This window comes from Heliangelus exortis, chromosome 6 (assembly GCF_036169615.1).
Source record: "Heliangelus exortis chromosome 6, bHelExo1.hap1, whole genome shotgun sequence".
Taxonomy (NCBI): Eukaryota; Metazoa; Chordata; class Aves; order Apodiformes; family Trochilidae; genus Heliangelus; species Heliangelus exortis.
In genome coordinates this window covers 34,299,037-34,318,396 of record NC_092427.1, presented here as the reverse complement: position 1 = coordinate 34,318,396, position 19,360 = coordinate 34,299,037, and the positions used below count along the sequence as shown (strand labels likewise).

The 19,360-nt window shown below is 42.5% G+C and overlaps 3 protein-coding genes across 7 annotated transcripts in view; 2 read left to right on the top strand and 1 right to left on the bottom strand.

Moving 5' to 3' along the window:
- The window catches only part of PMS1 (PMS1 homolog 1, mismatch repair system component), a 50,067-nt gene extending 47,910 nt beyond the window's left edge, over positions 1–2,157 (bottom strand). For 2 of the 3 annotated variants that reach the window (XR_011726592.1, XM_071747805.1), the window contains exon 1: positions 2,090–2,157. Coding sequence is in view for 1 of the 3 variants with exons in the window: in XM_071747805.1 (XP_071603906.1) it covers positions 2,090–2,097 (8 nt within the window). In the remaining 2 variants the exon portion in view is untranslated. Of the gene's footprint in view, positions 1–1,613; positions 1,932–2,089 lie in introns of those variants that run through there. The other variant, XM_071747806.1, reaches the window with a different exon arrangement.
- On the top strand, positions 2,129–9,776 carry ORMDL1 (ORMDL sphingolipid biosynthesis regulator 1). Of its 2 annotated transcripts, none has more exons than XM_071747809.1 (4): positions 2,129–2,277; positions 3,985–4,165; positions 6,562–6,713; positions 8,218–9,776. In XM_071747809.1, exons 2-4 carry the CDS (start codon positions 3,992–3,994, stop codon positions 8,351–8,353), a joined length of 462 nt encoding a protein of 153 aa, XP_071603910.1. In that variant the 5' UTR covers positions 2,129–2,277; positions 3,985–3,991; the 3' UTR covers positions 8,354–9,776. The 2 variants fall into 2 exon arrangements, with proteins under 2 accessions (XP_071603910.1, XP_071603908.1); XM_071747807.1 differs by having other exon boundaries at positions 2,151–2,277; positions 3,972–4,165.
- Positions 9,777–11,235: 1,459 nt separating this feature from the next.
- Positions 11,236–18,409, top strand: OSGEPL1 (O-sialoglycoprotein endopeptidase like 1). 2 transcript variants are annotated; one of them, XM_071747802.1, is made up of 7 exons: positions 11,236–11,648; positions 12,972–13,359; positions 15,017–15,221; positions 15,303–15,451; positions 16,056–16,186; positions 16,324–16,395; positions 18,281–18,409. In XM_071747802.1, the coding sequence occupies exons 1-7, from the start codon at positions 11,446–11,448 to the stop codon at positions 18,369–18,371; spliced, it is 1,239 nt and encodes a 412-aa protein (XP_071603903.1). In that variant the 5' UTR covers positions 11,236–11,445; the 3' UTR covers positions 18,372–18,409. The 2 variants fall into 2 exon arrangements, with proteins under 2 accessions (XP_071603903.1, XP_071603904.1); XM_071747803.1 differs by having other exon boundaries at positions 11,238–11,648; positions 12,977–13,359.
- The last annotated feature ends 951 nt before the right edge of the window (positions 18,410–19,360 follow it).

The window sequence follows — 19,360 nt, the reverse complement described above, 5'->3', positions numbered from 1 at the left end:
AGTTATTAATCATGTACATGCAAAGAATCATAAAATGGTTTAGATTGGAAGGGACCTTAAAGATCACCTAGTTTCAACCCCCCTGCATGGATAGGACACTTCCCACCAGACCAGGTTGCTCCAAGCTCCATCCAACCTGGCCTTCAGTACTTCAAGGGATGAGGCATACAAAACCTCCCTGGAGAACCCTCACCCTCACAGTGAAGAATTTCTTCCTTATATCTAACCTTTATCTAACCTATATATTTAACCTTATATCTAACCTAATATACCTTTTCCCAGTGTAAAGCCATTACCCCTTGTCTTATCACTCCATGCCCTTGTAAAAAGCCCTTCTCCATCTTTCCTGTAGACCCTTCAGGTACTGGAAGGCTGTTCTATGGTCTCCACTGAGCTTTCTCTTCTTCAGGCTGAACAACTTCACCTTTCTCATACACCTTTCACCTCTCTTCATACAAGAGTTGCTTCAGCCCTCTGGTCATCTTCATGGCCCTTCTCTGGACTCACTCCAACAGCTCTATGTCCTTATTTTGGGCAGCCCAGAGCCAGATGCAGTACTGCAGGTGGGGTCTCACAAGAGTGGAGTAGAGAGGTACAATCACCAGTCACCTCCCTTGACCCACTGGCCACACTTCTTTTGGTGCAGCCCAGCATCCAGTTGACTTTCTGGGCTCATGGTGAGCCTCTCATCAACCAACATCTCCAAGTCCTTCTCCTCAGGGCTACCATCAATCCATTCTCCACCCATCCTGCACTCAAAGGCAGGTTTGCTCATGCACTCATGTGTTACACATGACTCCTGGGTAAAGTGCTTCATGATTAGCTAATTACAAGTGCCAGACTGAAGCTGGGTATCTTTATCCAAAGACACCAAGACAAGAGAGGGTCTTAAAAAAAAAAGAACTGTTGCAGATCCCCAACACAAATTTTCTACAAGGTGTTACTGATGCAGGCATTTTGGGAGAGGAAGCAGCCCCTATGTGCCCTTCCCTTAGAATGGTTTGGATTGGAAAGAACCTTGAAAAACATCAAATTCCAACCCCCCTGAGTAGGCAGGGAAACCTCCCACTAGACCAGGTTGCTCAAGGCCCCATCCAACCTGGCCCTCAACACTTCCAGAGGTCCCTTCCCTGGACCCAAACCACCCTGGGCAAGGTGGAGGTTAAGGTGTATGTAGTCAACCAGGCAGCTTGCAACATCCCAGGGGCACCTGCTGGGAGAGGGAGGGATGCTTCTCTTATGGTATTTATATTTATGGACGACAATACATCCAACACCCAATTACTTCTAGCTAAAATGTTCATATTTCAGCTCAAAGTGACATCACTACTCTAACTCCTCGCCAACCAGACCCATGGCAACCCCTGCTCTGTGGGAAGGTGTAGGATTTTGTGTGTCTCAACACCATCACTGACACAAACCTCCTACCCCTCTGAAGGAAGCCCCAGGGACCAGGGTCTCCAAACAGCCCCAGTGCTGCATCCCGGAAGGGACACCGTGAGCAAAAACCCCTCAAAATTTCACACTTCCATCCTCACATCCTCCTAGAGCAGCCCCCAAACCCCTCTCCAGCAGCCACATTTCTTGGGGCTCCCCCAGAACAACGCACTCACGGAATTCTTCGGTTTATGGGGTGGGGAAGGGGAAGAAAAGCTGCAGACGAAAACCTGCGGCCATCACCTCAGGGTTTACCCCGAACCGCTCATTCCCGCTTCTGCTTCCCGTGAGGAAAAGCAGCGGGAGGGCAGCGCCGAGACACGGCCGCGCCCCGGGGCGAGGTGAGGGCCGGTGAGGAGCGAACCAAACAGTCCCAGCGGGGAACGGCGGGCTCTACCCCGGCCACCGGGGCCTCGCTCCCCGCCAGGGCCCGGCCCCGCTTCAGAGGCCGCGGCACCAGGCCCGGGCCTAGGCCCAAACCCTCCCCGCGCAGCCCGGGACGGCGCTTCCCGCCGCGGTGCCTTCGGCTGCCCGGGGGAAGCAGCCTCGGCCCCGGGGGAAGCGGCAGCGGTGTTCCCCAGGCCGGACGGCTGCCCCACCACAACGCCCTTCCCGGGCTCCCGGCCCTCGCACGGCTCCGAGCTTGCGCTACCTTCTCATCCACGGCGCCCCCGCTCCCGCCGCTGCTCCCGTGGGCGGTACTGCCGGCCCGGCCCGGCCCCTCCCCGGCAGCCCTGCCCACCGGGCGGCCGGCGGGCTCTACCTGCGGTCGGCGGTCTGCGCTCCGCTCCTGCTCCTCAGCGGACCGGGACACAGCAGGGCCGGCGGGACTCCGGGAAGGTGGGGAGATGGAGGGCGAGCAGGGAAGGAGGGAGGGCCGGGTCCGGCCGGGCCGGGTTGGGCCGCAGCTCCTGCCGGCTGCGCGCCGGTGCTTTTACCACCAGGCCCTGGGGCTGCCGCTGGCCGAGCCGGCCCTGAGGCGAGCGGCGGGGCCTTGGCGGGCCGGGGCGGCGGGAAGGGGCCCGGCGGGGGCATGGCGGGCGGTCCGCAGGGTGCATGGCCCGCAAGGGAGGCGGCTGTGCGGGAAGGCCCCGGTTCCTCTGCGGGCACGGCGTCCCCCGCTGCCCCTGTGCGGCTGGGGAGAGAAACCGGGGGCAGAGAGAGAAGGTGTCCGTGTGGGGAGGTGGGAACCGAGAGGAGCAGAGAGGGAGAAAGGGAAGGGTCTGCCCCAGGGGGTTGCCTGGGGACGGGGTCGCCGCGGTGCTGCGAGCCATGAGGGGGGCAGAGCCTCGGTTCTCCCTCCCCTCTCGTCTCCCTCCCCTCTCGTCTCCCTCCCCTCTCGGGTAAGGGGTCCCCCGCTTCCATGCAGGTTTTGAAAGAGTTTGTAAGAAGTAATGGTGAAAATCGGCATTGCCCAGACTCGGTTTCAGGCTCATCACGTCTGGTTTTCCCCCCACGGTCTGCTTAATAGGGCAAAATAGTTGGGTATTAGCAGAGCTCTGCAGCACGAAGGAAGAAACAAAGTTCTCACTGAAAGCAAACGGGTGGTTAAATACTTTCAGTAATGGTTTAGGAGGAAGTTAGGAAGTCTTCATCCCAGTCCCATGAATTAAATGTCTTAAAAGATCACGTGAGTATGAAGCACGCAATGAGGGTTTTTTAATTATCATTACAAATTTTATTACAACAGGATGCGAGTGTCACCTCCCTTAAGTTCTGTCAGCCTCCTGAATAAATTGATGGTATGAAATTTGTCCCTGTATCTTTGTGTACGCCTGTTACTTAGAAAAGTTTAGAACCCGTTGGCTATTTCCAGCAAGATTTGAAAGGCAAAGGTCGGCCTGAAAACAAACAGGTGGGGAGAGGAGGAAAAGTAGGAACCTGTGCTGCAGGGAAAGCAGGCATAAAATACTACATGTTGGTTCTTCCTAGCAGTAGGTGACAATTGGTCACTGCAGAATTCTTCATTAGCCATTACATGAATGAGAAACATGAGGAAAATTGTCTGGTCTGAAAAAGTAGGAAAGAACTGCAGATATTGTGGATGAAGAAAGGAATTCAGGGGACAAAATTTACAAAGCTTGGTTTCTTACGGGTTTGCATCTCCAGCTTCTTGATTTTTGGTGGGTTTTTTGGTTGGTTTTTTTTTTCAAATGCCCCTTTAGGTTCTATTTGTTGGAAGTTTTTTGTTGTTTATTTAGAAGAGTTCTCAACAGCTCTTTGGATTGACTTTTTTTGTTGTTAGTTTGTTTTTTGTTGTGGGTTTTTTTTCCAAATGTCCCCCTTCTATAGCAGACTTTCAGGTTTTATTTGTTTAGGGTTTTTGTAAACAAACAAACAAAAAAAAAACCTCCAAAAAATCACCTCCTTTGGATTGCCTTCTTTCTGAACCATCCTTTGAAGCTCTTGAGCTACATCTTCGCTTGCGCTGTCTGCTTATTTAAGACTTTTCCCAAACTTTAAGCCTTTTCCCAAACTCAAAAACTACCCCTGCTAAGTACTTCTTTCTAACAGTAGCCTCACTCTTCAAACAGCTCTGTTTTATAGGGTGAAAATGAACGTAGGAGTTGCCCACAGCGAGGTAAATCCCAACACGAGGGTGATGAACAGTCGTGGAATGTGGCTGACATACGCGCTCGGAGTTGGCTTGCTGCACATTGTCCTGCTCAGCATTCCTTTCTTTAGTGTCCCTGTCGCCTGGACTTTAACAAATGTGATTCACAACCTGGTAAGTACCCTGCCTTATCACAGAATTTGAAAAGTTGGTCATACAGATTTATTTTTAGTAGCAGGAGAAGAGGAAAATAGCCAGGCTGTACGGTTAATGATGTCCAGCTAGACCAAACTCCCCCTCTACTTGGCTTATCCACTGTTAAATGAGTTGGGTGTTTCTGGGGAGGGGTGATATGTGATCACTTTAGGTTTAAGCACAAAACAGGCAATCTTCCTCCTATTTTATGTATTCTTTGAAAAGGCATTTAATTAAGCTAGAATTTTGTAAATGTAAAAGTCGGTTGGCACGATTTTTATAACATTTTTAATATTGTTAGAGCTGTGCTGAATCCATGAAATATACTGAATTTGTGGTGCTTGGGTATTATCTAATGTTTCTGCCTAAGTCTGTTGCTATCCCAAAACGTTTCATTTCAGCACTTTCCCTGTTTTCTTAGACAGAAACATTTGTGTTCTTTTTCCTTCTTGCTTTGATTTCTCCTCAAGCTACATAGGTTTTAGTTCAGTAGGACTTGATGACATCAGCTGAAAAATTTGTCACTACATGTGACATAAGAAAAATCTTACTTGAAAGCAGTGGGAAAACTGGACTGCCTTGACCCAGGCCCTGAAACCATTTGTTATTCAGTGGATTGTGGTTTGCATTACTTTTGTGTGCAAATGATTGGGAAGCTGAAGACTTTAAGATTCTTTTCTTCCTCCTCTCAGCAGGATACTGTGATTTTGTTGTAATAATTTTAAGGCCATCATCCAGCAATTTGCATCATGCCTGAGGTTTGCTAACTCAGCTGGTTAAGATAAAGAGCTGAGAAGTTTTGACAAAAAGGTAGCTTCTTTTTTACTTAGGAAAAAGAGAGTTCAGTTCAAAGTCTGAGGTTGGATAATATCCTCTATAGTCCTGTAAAAAATATATTTTTTTTTAATTCAAGGGTTATATTTCTGTAGCTAAGTTGAAAAGGAAAAGTGAGATAGTAAGCATCATTTGAGCATTTTGTGTGTTTGACAGCACCCAGGCATGCCTGACTTTGGAAAATGTTGGCAGAGCCAAGAATTACTAAGTATTTCCTAAATGCCTTACTGAATTAATTGCATGTAGCTATAATGACAACAGGGATGATGAGAACATGCACTGGCAAGTAGTTTTTTTGTGGAACATTAGAAGATGAGTATAAACTGCACTTATGGATGTTTCAGCATTTTAATGGTGCTTTCTTCTTTTGAAAAAAGAAGCACTTCAATGTTAGCAAACAAAAAAATCCTGGTTTTCCACTAATGGAAAACTCTTAGGTGACCTTGAAAGCATTTTTTGTGGTCCCTTCTACAACTGCCAGTGTGAAATAAAATGTGTAGTAGGCATTTGGATCTCTCCAAGAAGTGCTTTTTTGATGAAGTTATTAAAACTAACACACTGCAAGCATCATGAATTAATCAAGCAAATTATTTCTCTTAGGTTAATAGGCCTCTGGTCAAGGGGCTGTTAAAAAAAAAAAAAAAATTAGAAAAAGATGTGAAATTACTCTCTCAACTTTCACCTTCATAAGAATGCAGAAGAAACAAGGGGTTATATAAAGCTCACTCTCTATAATTTATATATATATATAAAATATATGTATTTCTCCATATAAAGCTCTCCATAACAATTTCAGTTTGTGCATAAGATATGAAAACATCTGAAAGAAAGAATATGGATGTTTTCTGCTTGGAGTTGCTGTGTTCTCTTTGATAGAAAACAAATGGTTGTTAAAACTGAGAGGGGGTGGAGTGCCATGTCTGATGGATCTTTGGGCACAAGTTGATTTTTCAGAGCAGATGTGGGATGCCCTCATCAAATAGAAACAACAGTGAAGAACAATTTGGTGTAGATAAGCAAAAGCAGCAATGAGATGGTGTTCAATAGGTTGCTGGTAGTTGGCTTCTAAGTATCTGAAGCTACAGGGTTGGGGGGGACTGAGAAAACTTTCAGAAGTTCTTGAAATTCTGCCAGTATTCATAGATATTTTTTTTTTTTTTCTATATGCAGACTCTACCTCATAACTCATTTAACACTGGCTTAGGCAAGCAGTAATCTAAATTGGTCATCCTGAACTTTGCTAAGAGTGCTTGTTAATTCTGTTGATTTGATGCAGTTTTTGCAGTGTAATGGGGAAGATGAGGCAGTGGATCAGATGCCACTGCCTGCCCAACCTCAGGCAAATCACTTCTTGTCTCTTCCTTCTGCTGTAATTTGTTGTTACAGCCTAACAGCTCTTCTGGGGGAGAATTAATTTATTCTCTTTTTTTTTTTTATTTTCTTTTTTTTTTTTTCACCACAATGCATGGAACAGTGTAAACAGCTTGAAAAAAGCACAGCTGAAAATGCCACTGTTTTCATTTTTTTTTTTTTTTTTCCAGGGAATGTATGTGTTTTTGCATGCTGTAAAGGGGACTCCTTTTGAAACACCTGATCAGGGGAAAGCCAGGCTGCTAACACACTGGGAACAACTGGATTATGGAGTACAATTTACATCTTCAAGAAAATTCTTCACAATCTCTCCTATAATTCTGTGAGTCGAAAAACTGCATTATGGATTAATTGAGTCATAAAACCATAATTTCAAATGCTGCAACAAAGTGGGTTGCAATTTACATTCTAAAAAGCATTTATTTGTTTATTTTTTTTTGCTTATTTGTTTCCACATGACAGAGGTAGGGAGCACATGTTTACAGGCCATGTCATCAGCAATCTCTCTTCCTGCAGCTTTCAACACTGTAATTCACCTACTGAAGTGGAAGTTTGTAAACAGTTATTAATGGGGCAGGTTTTAAAGATTAGGAACACTGGGGAAAACTGAGTTAACTCTTGAAGTTTTTTAACATAGTGTGAAGTCATAAATACTGAAAATACAAACTAAGGATATTGTGAAGTCATAAATACTGAAAATATAAATTAACTGCCTTTCTCACATGCACGTGACAGCATTTATTAATCATTTTGCAACTTTTGGGTTATGAAGAGTGTGGAATGGGCTCCAAGATTTTATATGTTGGTTTTGCTTTGTTCAAATTGTCTTTTGTTTGCACTGGTTATGTAAATACATCAGGAATTCTACACTGCCTGTCTCTGTTGACAACGTGTGGTTGTATAACTGAAGGAAATCGGATATTTATTTAATAACCAACTTTAAAAGTATTTCTATTTTTTCCTTAAGGAAGCTGTCCATTTTCATGGCAGGGCAGGAGGGGAAGGGAATATCTGGATTGTATTAACAAGTTGCTTCACTAATCAGACAAACTGAAAAAAATTATGTGCTGAAAAAAAAAATACTTATTTTCTTCAAAGATAGCTTCACACGTTCCAGTGGGAATTTTGCATTCATGACACTAGTGTATGGTTTTCTTCATGCACTAAAAATGCATAAGCAGCTGAATTTGCTGGGAAAAAAAATCCAATAGCCTCATTTCTGTGACTAGTTCTTGCAAAGAATGGGATTAAATTACTGGCTCAAAGTATAAAGAAGTTAGTATTTTCTGAGTCACATTTTCTTATTCTGTCAGCTGAACAGGTTGTGGACAAGCTTAAAAGAAATATGTGCTGGTAACATCTGCCAGACAGGAAGCATTTTGAAGTCACACCAGTCACAGATGTGCTCAGTGTAAATGATTTTTGCACTGAGAAAATGTCAAATTCCTTGTCACTGAGCTTGCAAGGGTAGCAGAACTGTGAATATTTTGGTAACGGATCTTACAGCATTTAAAACCTGGGTCATAAATCAGGACTTGCAGCTGCAGAAGTTGGGAGACTTGGGGGGGGCAGGGAGAAATGCACCATGAGAAGTGTGGGGAGTCCACTGTTGGACACAGTTGTGTGGACTCACAAAACTGTGAGTCCACAGTTTTGCTGTGGATATTCTAGAACCTCAGGTGGGAGATTTAATAGAGGAACAGGTGGTTTGTTAATCAGTAAAACAGGACTGGTTACTAGAGCACTTTTTTTGACTGTGGTTTTGTTTGCTGCATTTTTTCAGACAAAGGTGTCATCAGCTAAGCTTGCTCCCTTCTCTCTGACAGGTACTTCCTGACGAGTTTCTACACCAAGTATGATCCAACACATTTTATCCTCAACACAACCTCTCTCCTGACCGTGCTTATCCCCAAACTGCCACAGCTGCATGGGGTCCGAATCTTTGGCATCAATAAATACTAAAGCAGAAGGTTTGACACTGACCACCCCTGCCATGGCTACTGGTGCTCCCCAGGTGAAGGAAATGAGTAGTCAGCTGTGCTGTGTATCTGTCATATCCAGTGAGAGATGCTTTTACATCTGAGATACAATTCCTAATCCCTGTCTGGGATGGAAGTCGAGTTTCTAGGAAGATGCCTTCAAATACTTAAATGTGAATTGGAAACCTTGAGATGAAAGATTTCCATGAAGAACTGGGCAGGCCCAGCTCTGAAGTGTCATTTCCACCAGGACTGTGTGTGTCTGGCTGATGCTGGTGACTTGTTAGGAAGGTGCAAATACCAGTTGAAATGAGAGCAACGTTTCACAAATACTCAGTCAACCATAATGCAGGTGGTAACTTTGCATAGAAATCCAGGATGCTCAAGGCCAAGGACTGGTGAGGCCACATCCTCACATTAAGTGAAAGTAGCCAGTTTCTGCTGTATGGATTGTAGGTGGTGGTGCTTGTCATTGCATTGTAAAAGTTTGTCTCACAGTAAGTACTGTGACAGCTAGCATAAACTGATGGTGTAATTCATGCCTTATCTGTTCTTGTGATATTTTTTTTTTTTTAATTTTTTGTGGGTTTTTTGTCATAAATACTGAAGAAAGTCCTTAACTGTCAGCTCAGGGGATTTCTACAACTTGATGGCTCAGTTTATGTATGCTCTTACAAGTTGCTACTCTTGGGTTTATTTCATCTTGCTTACCAAGATAATGACTTTTCCATGTGTAAATGGGACAGCTTGAAAAATGGAAATTTTTTTTAAGGTATAGATTTTTTTTTTTTTTTTTTTTAATTATTTTCTCTGCTACTTGACTGACAGGTTTATTTTTCAGTAGCTGAGGGTAATGATGGGGGAAAAGGGTTTCTGCTGTTGTAGGAGAAGCAGCCAACAATGTCAGATCATGAAAGAGAAACTCTGTGTAGGTCCTAAGAGTAGAAGCTGAACTAGAAGTAGGTGCATAGGCAAATCACATGGACTAACTGTATGTTTTTGTGGAAAAAAAAAAAAATTAAGTAATTTGCATGTCTTGGAAATGTGGAGGAATGCTGTGTTTTAGAGGTACTGTGTAATAAGGAGTAATCTTGTGCATCATCAACTCTGGAAGAAGAGTGACTGGAGGTACAGCTCTTGCTCTGAGCACTTATTACTCTTATCTTGTAAAAAGGATGAATTTTTGAAGCCTGCCATATGTCTGCCAGCCAAAACTGGCTCAGGTTTAACAGAAGACTCTGTTGAATACTTGATTTACATTTTGGTTGTGGTGACAGGAGCAAAAAAAAAAAAAAAAAAAAAAAAAACCAGAGAAAAGCCCTCAGTGGCATAGTTCTTTTCTTGCTGAGAGGATTTTCTGGCTATTTACTGTATCGATAAAGATGCCGTTAAAAAAAAAAAATAAATCATGAGTTACGGATTTTTATTTTTCTTTTTTTCAGCAGTTGGAAATGATGAATTATTTGGGTTATTTGTACAGAGAGCGATTCAGGGGCTAATTTTAAAATAATGGCCACTTGAAAAATTCCCTTTTGTGTCAAAAGGGACGAAGATCTTCAGACAGGACCCGAATTCCTCCACACGGAGCCGGCGGTGGGTGGTGCCGGGACCCCCGGTACCGGCCCAGCGCCGCTTCGGGCTGCGAGTACGAACCTCTTCACAGCACTTTGCCTTCGGACCGCTGCCTCTTCTTACCGGGACCTCCGTAAGAGGGCGCTGGGCTGTTCGGTTCCGCCCGCCCGCTCCTGCCGGACCGGGGGAGCGTCTCGGCCTTACCTCCGGTTTGGGCTGGACGGGCCGGGCCGGGCCGGGTGGAATCGGTTCCCTGCGGGTCGGAAAGGCTGCTGGGAAAAGGGGAGGGCGTGAGGCGGCGATATATCGCGATACCAGTACGTGGGTGTGCGTGAGGGCGAACCGGGGGTTCGGAGGCGGGGGCGACGCGGCCGGAAGGAGGTTTGAGGAGGTTCGGTTCGGTTCGCGGTGTCTGTGTCCCTCCCGCAGCACTGCAGGGAGCGCCTCAGGCTGCGAGGATGGGTGAAGAGGTGTCCTGAGGTAAAACAACGGCGTGAGCTCCCGGCTCTTAAATTATTACATTTTTGTTGTTATTTGATTTGTGTCTTAAATATTATAGAATCACGGAAATGTTTGGGTTGGAAAAGACAAAGATTTTGATTCTACAGTTGTCCAAACCAAGATATCCCTGATTTAGTCTTTTTCAGTATAACGTAAGTATTTTAACATTACTTTCTTTCCTTTATTTCTTTTCCTGCTTTTCCTCCTGCTTTTCCTCCTGCTTTTCCTCCTGCTTTTCCTCCTGCTTTTCCTCCTGCTTTTCCTCCTGCTTTTCCTCCTGCTTTTCTTTTTCATTCTCCCTTCCCTTCCCTTCCCTTCCTTTCCCTTATCTGTTTCTATGAGCCGTTGCCTTAAAAAAGTTTTTTTAAATCCCTTTTTTAATGACAAGGTGGTTTAAATTATCTTGTTTAAAGTTGTAGTGAAAGGTACAGATGAGAGGCAATGCTGCCTTTTCAATTACACTTCAGTAATTTGATTTGCAGCATAAAATTCCCTCTCTGCCTCTTGACAGCAGGAAAATTGTCTATTTTCCACAATAGATGAGAAAAGACCCTTTCCACAGCATGAATTAAAAGCAAACAAATAAATAAACAAATATCTCCTCTTTTGGTACAACCAGGCAGCTTGGGCAACCCTTTGGGTGAAGAATTTTTCCCTAATACCCAACCTAAACATTCCCTGCCACAATTTGGGGCTGTTTAATAGAATCCCAGGATGTTAGTGGTTGGAAGGGACCTCCAGAGATGTTTTGAGTCCAGCCCCCTCCCAAGGCTGGATGACCCAGGGAAGGCCAGACAGTGCATCCAGGTGGGTTTTGGGAATCTCCAGGGAGGGAGGCTCCACACCCTCTTTATGCAGTGGTCATTTGTAACTTTAAAAGCCATGTAAACTTCCAACTAAAATCCAGAAAATCAAACCAGAGCAATTGCTTGAAAAACCCTCCACTAATAATAAACTGTACAATTCTTTCCTAGACATAACTACTGGGTAGGATTTTTGACAATGAGGAGCATTGCCAAAAGCCTTTTGAAGCACGGGCGAGCTGCGTGGCTGAGCAGCAGCTCTGCTTCCTCTGGGAAACAGCATCCTGGGAAATTAGTCCTGGGAATAGAGACAAGCTGTGATGACACCGGTGCTGCTGTGGTGGATGATGCTGGCCATGTTCTGGGAGAAGCACTGCACTGCCAGAGGGAAATCCATTTACAGTAAGGATCAACTTTTCTCGGGGTTTTCACCTTAATAATGAGTTTTTTAGTTACTGGTGATGCCATCTGTATAAAAGCCTTCTTGACAGAAAACTCAGCAAGGAGCAGGTGGGTGTAAAGAACTATCTCTTGGGCAACACCACCTTCTGGTGGAGATACTGCTTAGGGGTGAGGAAAGAAATGCTGTGTTTAGCAAGTTTCCTCCAGTATTTTCTTTAAAAATGAGGCAGATTACTTACCTAGCTTGAGATAAAGATTAAATCCTTACTATTGTGAAAATCACCAAATGTCTTGGTTTTTTTTAGAGGCAAGTTAAGCAAATGTAGGCACTGTTTGCTAAGTACATGAACTGGCAAGTGGATTAAGGCATTGTGAATATTAAGTAACAGGCCTTGTTTTGGAGCAGTGTTCAGGCAGATGTAAGAGATAAATGTGTCCCAAAAAAGGGTCAGTTAAATGCTTTCCTGACCCCCCCCCCCATGATACTCTCTAATGGTGCATAGATGTCTGTTTGAGAATGTACATTCAGGATTGTTAAAAATGACCTGACTCAATATTCTGTTAATGGTTTAATTTATTAATAAAATTGTGATTGATTAATAAGATAGAAATTGCAATGAGCAAAACAGCTGGGCGCATGGGGAGTTTCCAATCCACTCACACACACCCCCTAAAACTGTAGAATTATCTTTTATTGATTATAATTCTATGAATATTCAAAAGGAGGTGTGTTACATACATATTCATAGGGACTACATCATGTCATTATAATATTCATGATAGGTGGAGTCTGGGCAGAGTCCTCTTTTGGGGAGATATCCGGGGGTTTTCAGGGGGTCTTTGGATGAAGTAAGAAGTCTTCCTCAAGCTTGAACTTTTTACCTTTCTTGATTTTGCTGACTTCATTATATTGTTACAGGACGATATCAGACCCTAGCCATAACTTTCCCCTGATCTGTTGGCTGTGACATCTTTATGTTCTCCTTTTGCAGATGTTCACATTCTTTTGGTTCCTAGTTGGCCTTGGCAGTGCCTCCTTTTAAGAACAAGACTTACACTCCTAATTATCTTTGAGACAGAAGTTAGTCTTGTTGGGGCCTTGTTTTGTTCACACTGAAACAGTGGAAAGTTACATGTCTTAACTGCTTTGTCTAGCCCCATGTTCACTTCTTTCTCAGTTTAATTCTGAATTTCACTGGTTAGGAATACAAATTCATGAACATATATTACAAGGATGAATATAACAAGGCAGAGAGGTGGGGTTTTTTTATTCCTTTCTGTTATTCCTTTCTTTCCTTTATTCCTGTCTGTTGTTTTTACTAGAGCAGGTGGAATAATTCCCCTGGTGGCACAGCAGCTTCACAGAGAAAACATCGAGCAAGTCGTGAAAGAGGCGCTGAGAGTCAGTGGGGTTTCTGTCCATGAACTTGCAGCTGTTGCAACAACAGTGAAACCAGGACTTGCCCTGAGCCTTGAGGTGGGGCTGCAGTACAGCTCCAGCTTGGTGAGCAGGTACCAGAAGCCTTTCATCCCCATCCATCACATGGAGGCTCATGCACTGACCATCAGGCTGACACAGCCCGTGGAGTTCCCCTTCCTGGTCCTTTTACTCTCTGGAGGCCATTGCATCTTGGCAGTAGCTCGAGGAGTTTCAGATTTCCTTCTGCTTGGACAGTCCATAGATATAGCCCCAGGTGACATGCTGGATAAGGTAATATTATTTTTAACATAAGTGAATCTCTAGTGTAGGGTTTTTTCTTTTTAATGCAGTTATATTACATAGTGGTAGTGTTATCAGCCCACAAACAGTAGTAAAGCACAATGTGAGCTTTGTTTAACTTTCAAAAATAATTCTTATACTTAATAATATTTTAATATTCCTAATTTTAATATATATATTTATTTTTATATATTTGTTTATATATATTTAAAATATTTAAGACACAAGGGTGTTATAAATCTACACATACCGTCCGTTTAAACGTATGTAAATTAATTGTATTTTTAGCAAGTAGACAACTTAACCAAAACTGGTGTTGGAAATTTCATTGACAACCATTATATTAACAGGCTGTATGAATTTGAGAAGGTTGATGGAGATATTTTAAAAGATGGTGTCAGTTTCAAAACAATACATATTAATTAAAACACTTCTTATAATTTTTCTTTTGAAAAACCTCATTTGGCCTTTAGAATCTTTTCTGTGTCACTGAATTCAGCTTGTAAAAGTGATCAATCACCTACGAGTTTTGTTCTCAAACTCAAGCAGAGTTTTTAAACAGTAGTTGTGCGTATTAATTAAAGGAGTCAGAAAAGGGGATTGTTGAAAGTTGAAATCAGCTTTTTTTTCTGTTTTTACCTGCCTGGTAATGCAGTGTGGTGGTCTGGGTGTGTTGCCTGTAGCATAAAAACGGGTCAGTTAGCCCATCCTGCAAAATTCATTGATCATCATGTTTGCCCAAATTGCTCTAGAATTCCATTTCTTTTTACTCCAGCAAAACCAAAAATACAACAAACAATCCAGCCAGCACAAGTCATCTTATTTTGTCATCTCAGGTTAGATTGGGTTTTTTGATGTCTAATTTTACTCCATGGACAGAAAGGGAGCTGGGAGTCTGGATTGCCAGGAAGCTGAAGAGGAGGCAGCAGTGTGCCCAGGTGGCCAAGAAGGCCAATGGCATCCTGGGCTGGCTCAGGAACAGCGTGGCCAGCAGGTCCAGGGAAGGGATTCTGCCCCTGTGCTCAGCCCTGGTAAGGCCACACCTCGAGTACTGTGTCCAGTTCTGGGCCCCTCAGTTCAGAAAGGATATCGAGGTCCTGGAGCAGGTCCAAAGGAGGGCAACCAGGCTGGTGAAGGGACTCGAGCACAGGCCCTATGAAGAGAGGCTGAGAGAGCTGGGGCTGTTCAGCCTGAAGAAGAGGAGGCTCAGGGGAGACCTCGTCGCTCTCTACAACTCCCTGAAAGGAGGTTGGAGCCAGGTGGGGGTTGGTCTCTTTTCCCAGGCGACTTTCAACAAGACAAGAGGACACAGTCTTAAGTTGTGCCAGGGGAGATTTAGGCTGGATATCAGAAAGAATTTTTTTACGGAGAGGGTGATCAGGCAATGGAATGGACTGCCCGGTGAGGTGGTGGATTCTCCATCCCTAGAGACATTTAAAAAGAGACTGGATGTGGCACTCAGTGCCATGGTCTAGCAACCGCACCGGTGGGTCAAGGGTTGGACTTGATGATCTCTGAGGTCCCTTCCAACCCAGCCAATTCTAGGATTCTATGATTCTATGATTCTATGACTACAACACAGTGATGCAGTTAGAGAAGGAATGAATTTAGCTCTCTTTTCCAAGTCTTTTGCTGATTACCTCCCCAGGTAGCAAGACGCCTGTCTTTAAGAAAGCACCCAGAGTGCCATGGCATGGCTGGGGGGAAGGCAATTGAGCACTTGGCTCAGACTGGGAACCAGAACCAGCACCCCTTCAGACTTCCCCTGCAGCGCTACCGGAACTGCGACTTTTCTTTTTCTGGACTTCAGAGCCTTGTCAATAAAGCCATTGCAGAAAAAGAAAAAGAAGAAGGTATTTTTAAACAAAGTCAGATATAAAGCTTGGGTTTGATGATACTGAGGGAACGACCTGTTTGATGGTACATTTTTATAGGTATTCAAGAAGGGGAGATCCTGTCCTGTGTGGAGGATCTTGCTGCTGCTGTGCAGCACGCAGTGGCTGTTCATATCATCCAGCGGACGTACAGAGCCATCCTGTTCTGCAGAAAACATGGCCTATTGCCATCAAAAAATGCAGCTTTGGTGGGTATTTATTTCTTTTCTTTTCATATTTCACTTGGTAACATCATTGCAGGATAGATGCCGTGTACTTGCTGCCCTAATAGAGAAGGAAGATGTCAGTATGTATGACAGCATTTCATTAATCGTGGTATTTTTGTAGTCATAAATATTTACAGTTTGGTTTTGAGCTAGAAAAGTATTTTCTTACCCTCTAATCTGACCTCCCATAACAATTTAGGCTACATAATTTGACCTACTGTATTTTTGTAGTCATAAATATTTACAGTTTGGTTTTGAGCTAGAAAAGTATTTTCTTACCCTCTAATCTGACCTCCCATAACAATTTAGGCTACATAATTTGACCTATTGCTCCCCAATACGCAGCAGCTGTTTTAGTTAGAAAATGCTTTATTCAGGAATATCTTTTAGCAAAATAAACTGACTTACCATATTCTTACACGTTTTAATCTTCAAATATACCTTTTAACCTTCAAATGGGTTATTTATTGCTGTTTTGAGAACGTAATCTGGTAACTTTTGTAAATAGGATTTTAGTTCAGTGTGACCCTGAATTGTTTGAGTTTGAGTTAATGCCTTTTTTTTTCCTTTTGGAAACTGCTGTCAGGTTGTATCAGGAGGAGTTGCAAGCAATCAGTATATCAGAAAAGGTCTACAGACTTTGGCAGATGTGAATGATTTTGCTTTTCTTTGTCCTCCTCCAAGACTGTGCACTGATAACGGCGTCATGATTGCATGGTAAGTGCCGGTTCTCTTTGTGTTGCTAGGATGTCCCTTAAAGGCTGACACCAGTCACAAACTCCTGCTTTTGGTGGCTGAACCACACACACCTCTTCAGTTAGGACATGTTTGTACCTGATTGCTTTCTCATTTAGGAATGGCATTGAAAGGTTACGTGCAGGACTTGGTGTTTTACAGAGCGCTGAAGGCATCCGCTACGAACCAAAGTAAGTGACTCGGTATAGTTCCAGTTCTCCAGGGTGTAGGGGAGGTGTAGACTAAAAATCACAGCAGAAGCTGATGAGGAGCATCTTTGCAGGACAAAGAAGCTTGGGAAATAGGAATGCTGGTGTCTGGCATTTCTGTTTGGTTTGGATCAGAACCTTCAGTTACCAGGCATCCTGGCAGTTCTGTGTTGTCTTCTTGTGGTGTGAGAAAGCTGGAGCAAGTTAAGCTGTAATACACTCCCTTTAACTTCTCAGTCACTGGAGGCATAAATCACAATCCTCCAAGTCAAATTTTGTATTCCTAATGAGCCATCCATGAGAAAAAAGAATCTGACAAGCACCTGATACTTTTTCTTAAATTAATACTGGGTTTTAAATTACTTGAGGTGAGACTTGCTCCATGGACTTAAGTGGATCTTAGACTTAAGGCTGAAAAAGTTCTAAGTTCATAAGTATGAGCTGGTCTTCTCCAGGGTGTAGGGGAGGTGTAGACTAAAAATCACAGCAGAAGCTGATGAGGAGCATCTTTGCAGGACAAAGAAGCTTGGGAAATAGGAATGCTGGTGTCTGGCATTTCTGTTTGGTTTGGATCAGAACCTTCAGTTACCAGGCATCCTGACAATTCTGTGTCTTATTCTTGTGGTGTGGAAAAGCTGGAGCAAGTTAAGCTGTAATACACTCCCTTTAACTTCTAAGTCACTGGAGACATAAATCACAATCCTCCAAGTCAAATTCTGTATTCCAAATGAGCAATCCATGTGAAAAAAGAATTTGACAGCACCTGATACTTTTTCTTAAATTAATACTGGGTTTTAAATTACTTGAGGTGAGACTTGCTCTATGGATTTAAGTGGATCCTAGACTTAAGGCTGAAAAAGTTCTAAGTTCATAAGTATGAGCTGGTCTTCTCCAGGGTGTAGGGGAGGTGTAGACTAAAAATCACAGCAGAAGCTGATGAGGAGCATCTTTGCAGGACACAGAAGCTTGAGAAATAGGAATGCTGGTGTCTGGCATTTCTGTTTGGTTTGGATCAGGACCTTCAGTTACCAGGCATCCTGACAGTTCTGTGTCTTCTTGGTGTGGGAAAGCTGGAGCAAGTTAAGCTGTAATACACTCCCTTTAACTTCTAAGTCACTGGAGACATAAATCAAAATCCTTCAAGTCAAATTTTGTATTCCTTATGAGCCATCCATATGAAAAAAGAATTTGACAAGCACCTGATACTTTTTTTTTTTCCCCTTCCACTGATAATACTGGGTTTTAAATTACTTTAGGTGAGACTTGCTCCATGGATTTAAGTGGATCCTAGACTTAAGGCTGAAAAAGTTCTAAGTTCATAAGTATGAGCTGGTCTTAAAACTTGAAATGTTTTTTTTTCAGCTTTTTCCCTTTCCACTTCCAGGAAAATGGTTTTTTTCACATGAAAAATGACAAAAATATTCCTCTTCAAAAATCACTTGCCTTATATAGCTCAGTGATTAAAATACTAAATTTTATTTGCCTTAGACTGGCAAATATTATCACCTGGAGAGATAGCTGTGAGTCTCCAGTATGTCTTGCCTTCATCAGTGAGATGTAAAATGAGTTAGCAGCTAAAATCAGAATCTAAGCCCCAAAAGATGGCTTTGAAATAACAGCTGTGTTTGCCTGAGTTGGGAATGGCTACAAATGCAAACATTTCCTTAGTGTAATATTTCTAGGTACAGCTTCAGATGGACCAGTTTGCTGGTCATGCAGACAGACTTACAGTGCAGGGAACCTGCAAAAAAATACTGAGTCCCACACCCTGTAAAAAAAAATAAATAAAAATTGTGAATCTGCAGATGTGTGTGATATGGCAATAAAGTTACTTGTTATTTAAAAATACATAATTTTTATTTTCTAGAGCTCCACTTGGAATTGATATTTCAAAAAGAGTTGAAGAAGATGCCATCAAGCTGCCAAAACTGAAAAAGATACGATGGTTGGCATCTTAAAATGAAACACAGTAAAGTAAATGCCACTATAAATTGTTCACTACTGTTTTATTTTATTTATTGTTACATTTCCTGACAGTAACATGGTGTGTGTTGACAAATCACCTGTCAGAAAAATAAATACTGTGTGGTATCCCAAAATGATTCCAGTTACTGGTCCACAACTGTCTGAGAGTTCTAGGTATTATAACAAAAAAATGCAAAGTGCACTTTTTATTAAAAGTAAATTTATACAAATTAAAATATCTCCATTCTTAAGACTTATAATAAGGCTTCTATATTTATAACCTATGACATGTTATTTAACAGTATAATATATGATGTTCATGATTTACACTACATGTGTAAAAAATAAATCAGAATTTGCATGATTGAGAAGTTATAGAAAGTGAGGGTGAGAGAAGGCAGATTTTCAATAATAATAATTTTCAATAATTTCATCAGTACCTCAATTTCTGCTGGTGTTAGAAGCCTGTCTTTACTTCTATAGAATTAATATTTTGAGGTACAGGACTCGTGCCTTTTCATTTTCTCCTTTATTTTTAACACCTCAGTAAAATTAATCACTATGAAAGTGAGCTGTTAAGATCTAAGTTCCAAGGTTTGATATGAATAAGAGATTTATCTGACCTTGCCTTTTGTTAATCAGTGTGCTTTTACATTATTATTCAGTGCAATGGTATTTAATGGAACAAATACTTTAAATATTAAGCCTTTTAAGTATTATTTCAGTTTTCTAACTCATACTGCATTTTACAATTGCCTCCATTTAAATACCAGTAAATAGAGGGTATTGGTGGAGCAGTTATAAACAACCGAATTGCCTGGTTTTAAAACTATTTAAAAAGTTTTTTTGGGGGATATTGTAACAAATTTACAAGGTTACATGTACCAATACTTACTTTTTTTGGAAGGTGAAGATCCTTTGTTGCACAAAGAGCATTAGAAGATGACAGAGTAGTTACACTTTGTTTCATAGTGTTTCTGGT

What these genes read in the sequence shown, in the direction of transcription:
- ORMDL1 (XM_071747809.1), top strand. Translation starts at nt 3,992, where the DNA reads ATGAACGTAGGAGTTGCCCACAGCGAGGTAAATCCCAACACGAGGGTG. An exon ending in CAAATGTGATTCACAACCTG is followed by an intron (nt 4,166 to 6,561) that starts GTAAGTACCCTG and finishes TTTTTTTTCCAG; the next exon opens with GGAATGTATGTGTTTTTGCA. An exon ending in ACAATCTCTCCTATAATTCT is followed by an intron (nt 6,714 to 8,217) that starts GTGAGTCGAAAA and finishes TCTCTCTGACAG; the next exon opens with GTACTTCCTGACGAGTTTCT.
- OSGEPL1 (XM_071747802.1), top strand. Translation starts at nt 11,446, where the DNA reads ATGAGGAGCATTGCCAAAAGCCTTTTGAAGCACGGGCGAGCTGCGTGG. An exon ending in AACGGCGTCATGATTGCATG is followed by an intron (nt 16,187 to 16,323) that starts GTAAGTGCCGGT and finishes TTTCTCATTTAG; the next exon opens with GAATGGCATTGAAAGGTTAC. An exon ending in GGCATCCGCTACGAACCAAA is followed by an intron (nt 16,396 to 18,280) that starts GTAAGTGACTCG and finishes TTTATTTTCTAG; the next exon opens with AGCTCCACTTGGAATTGATA.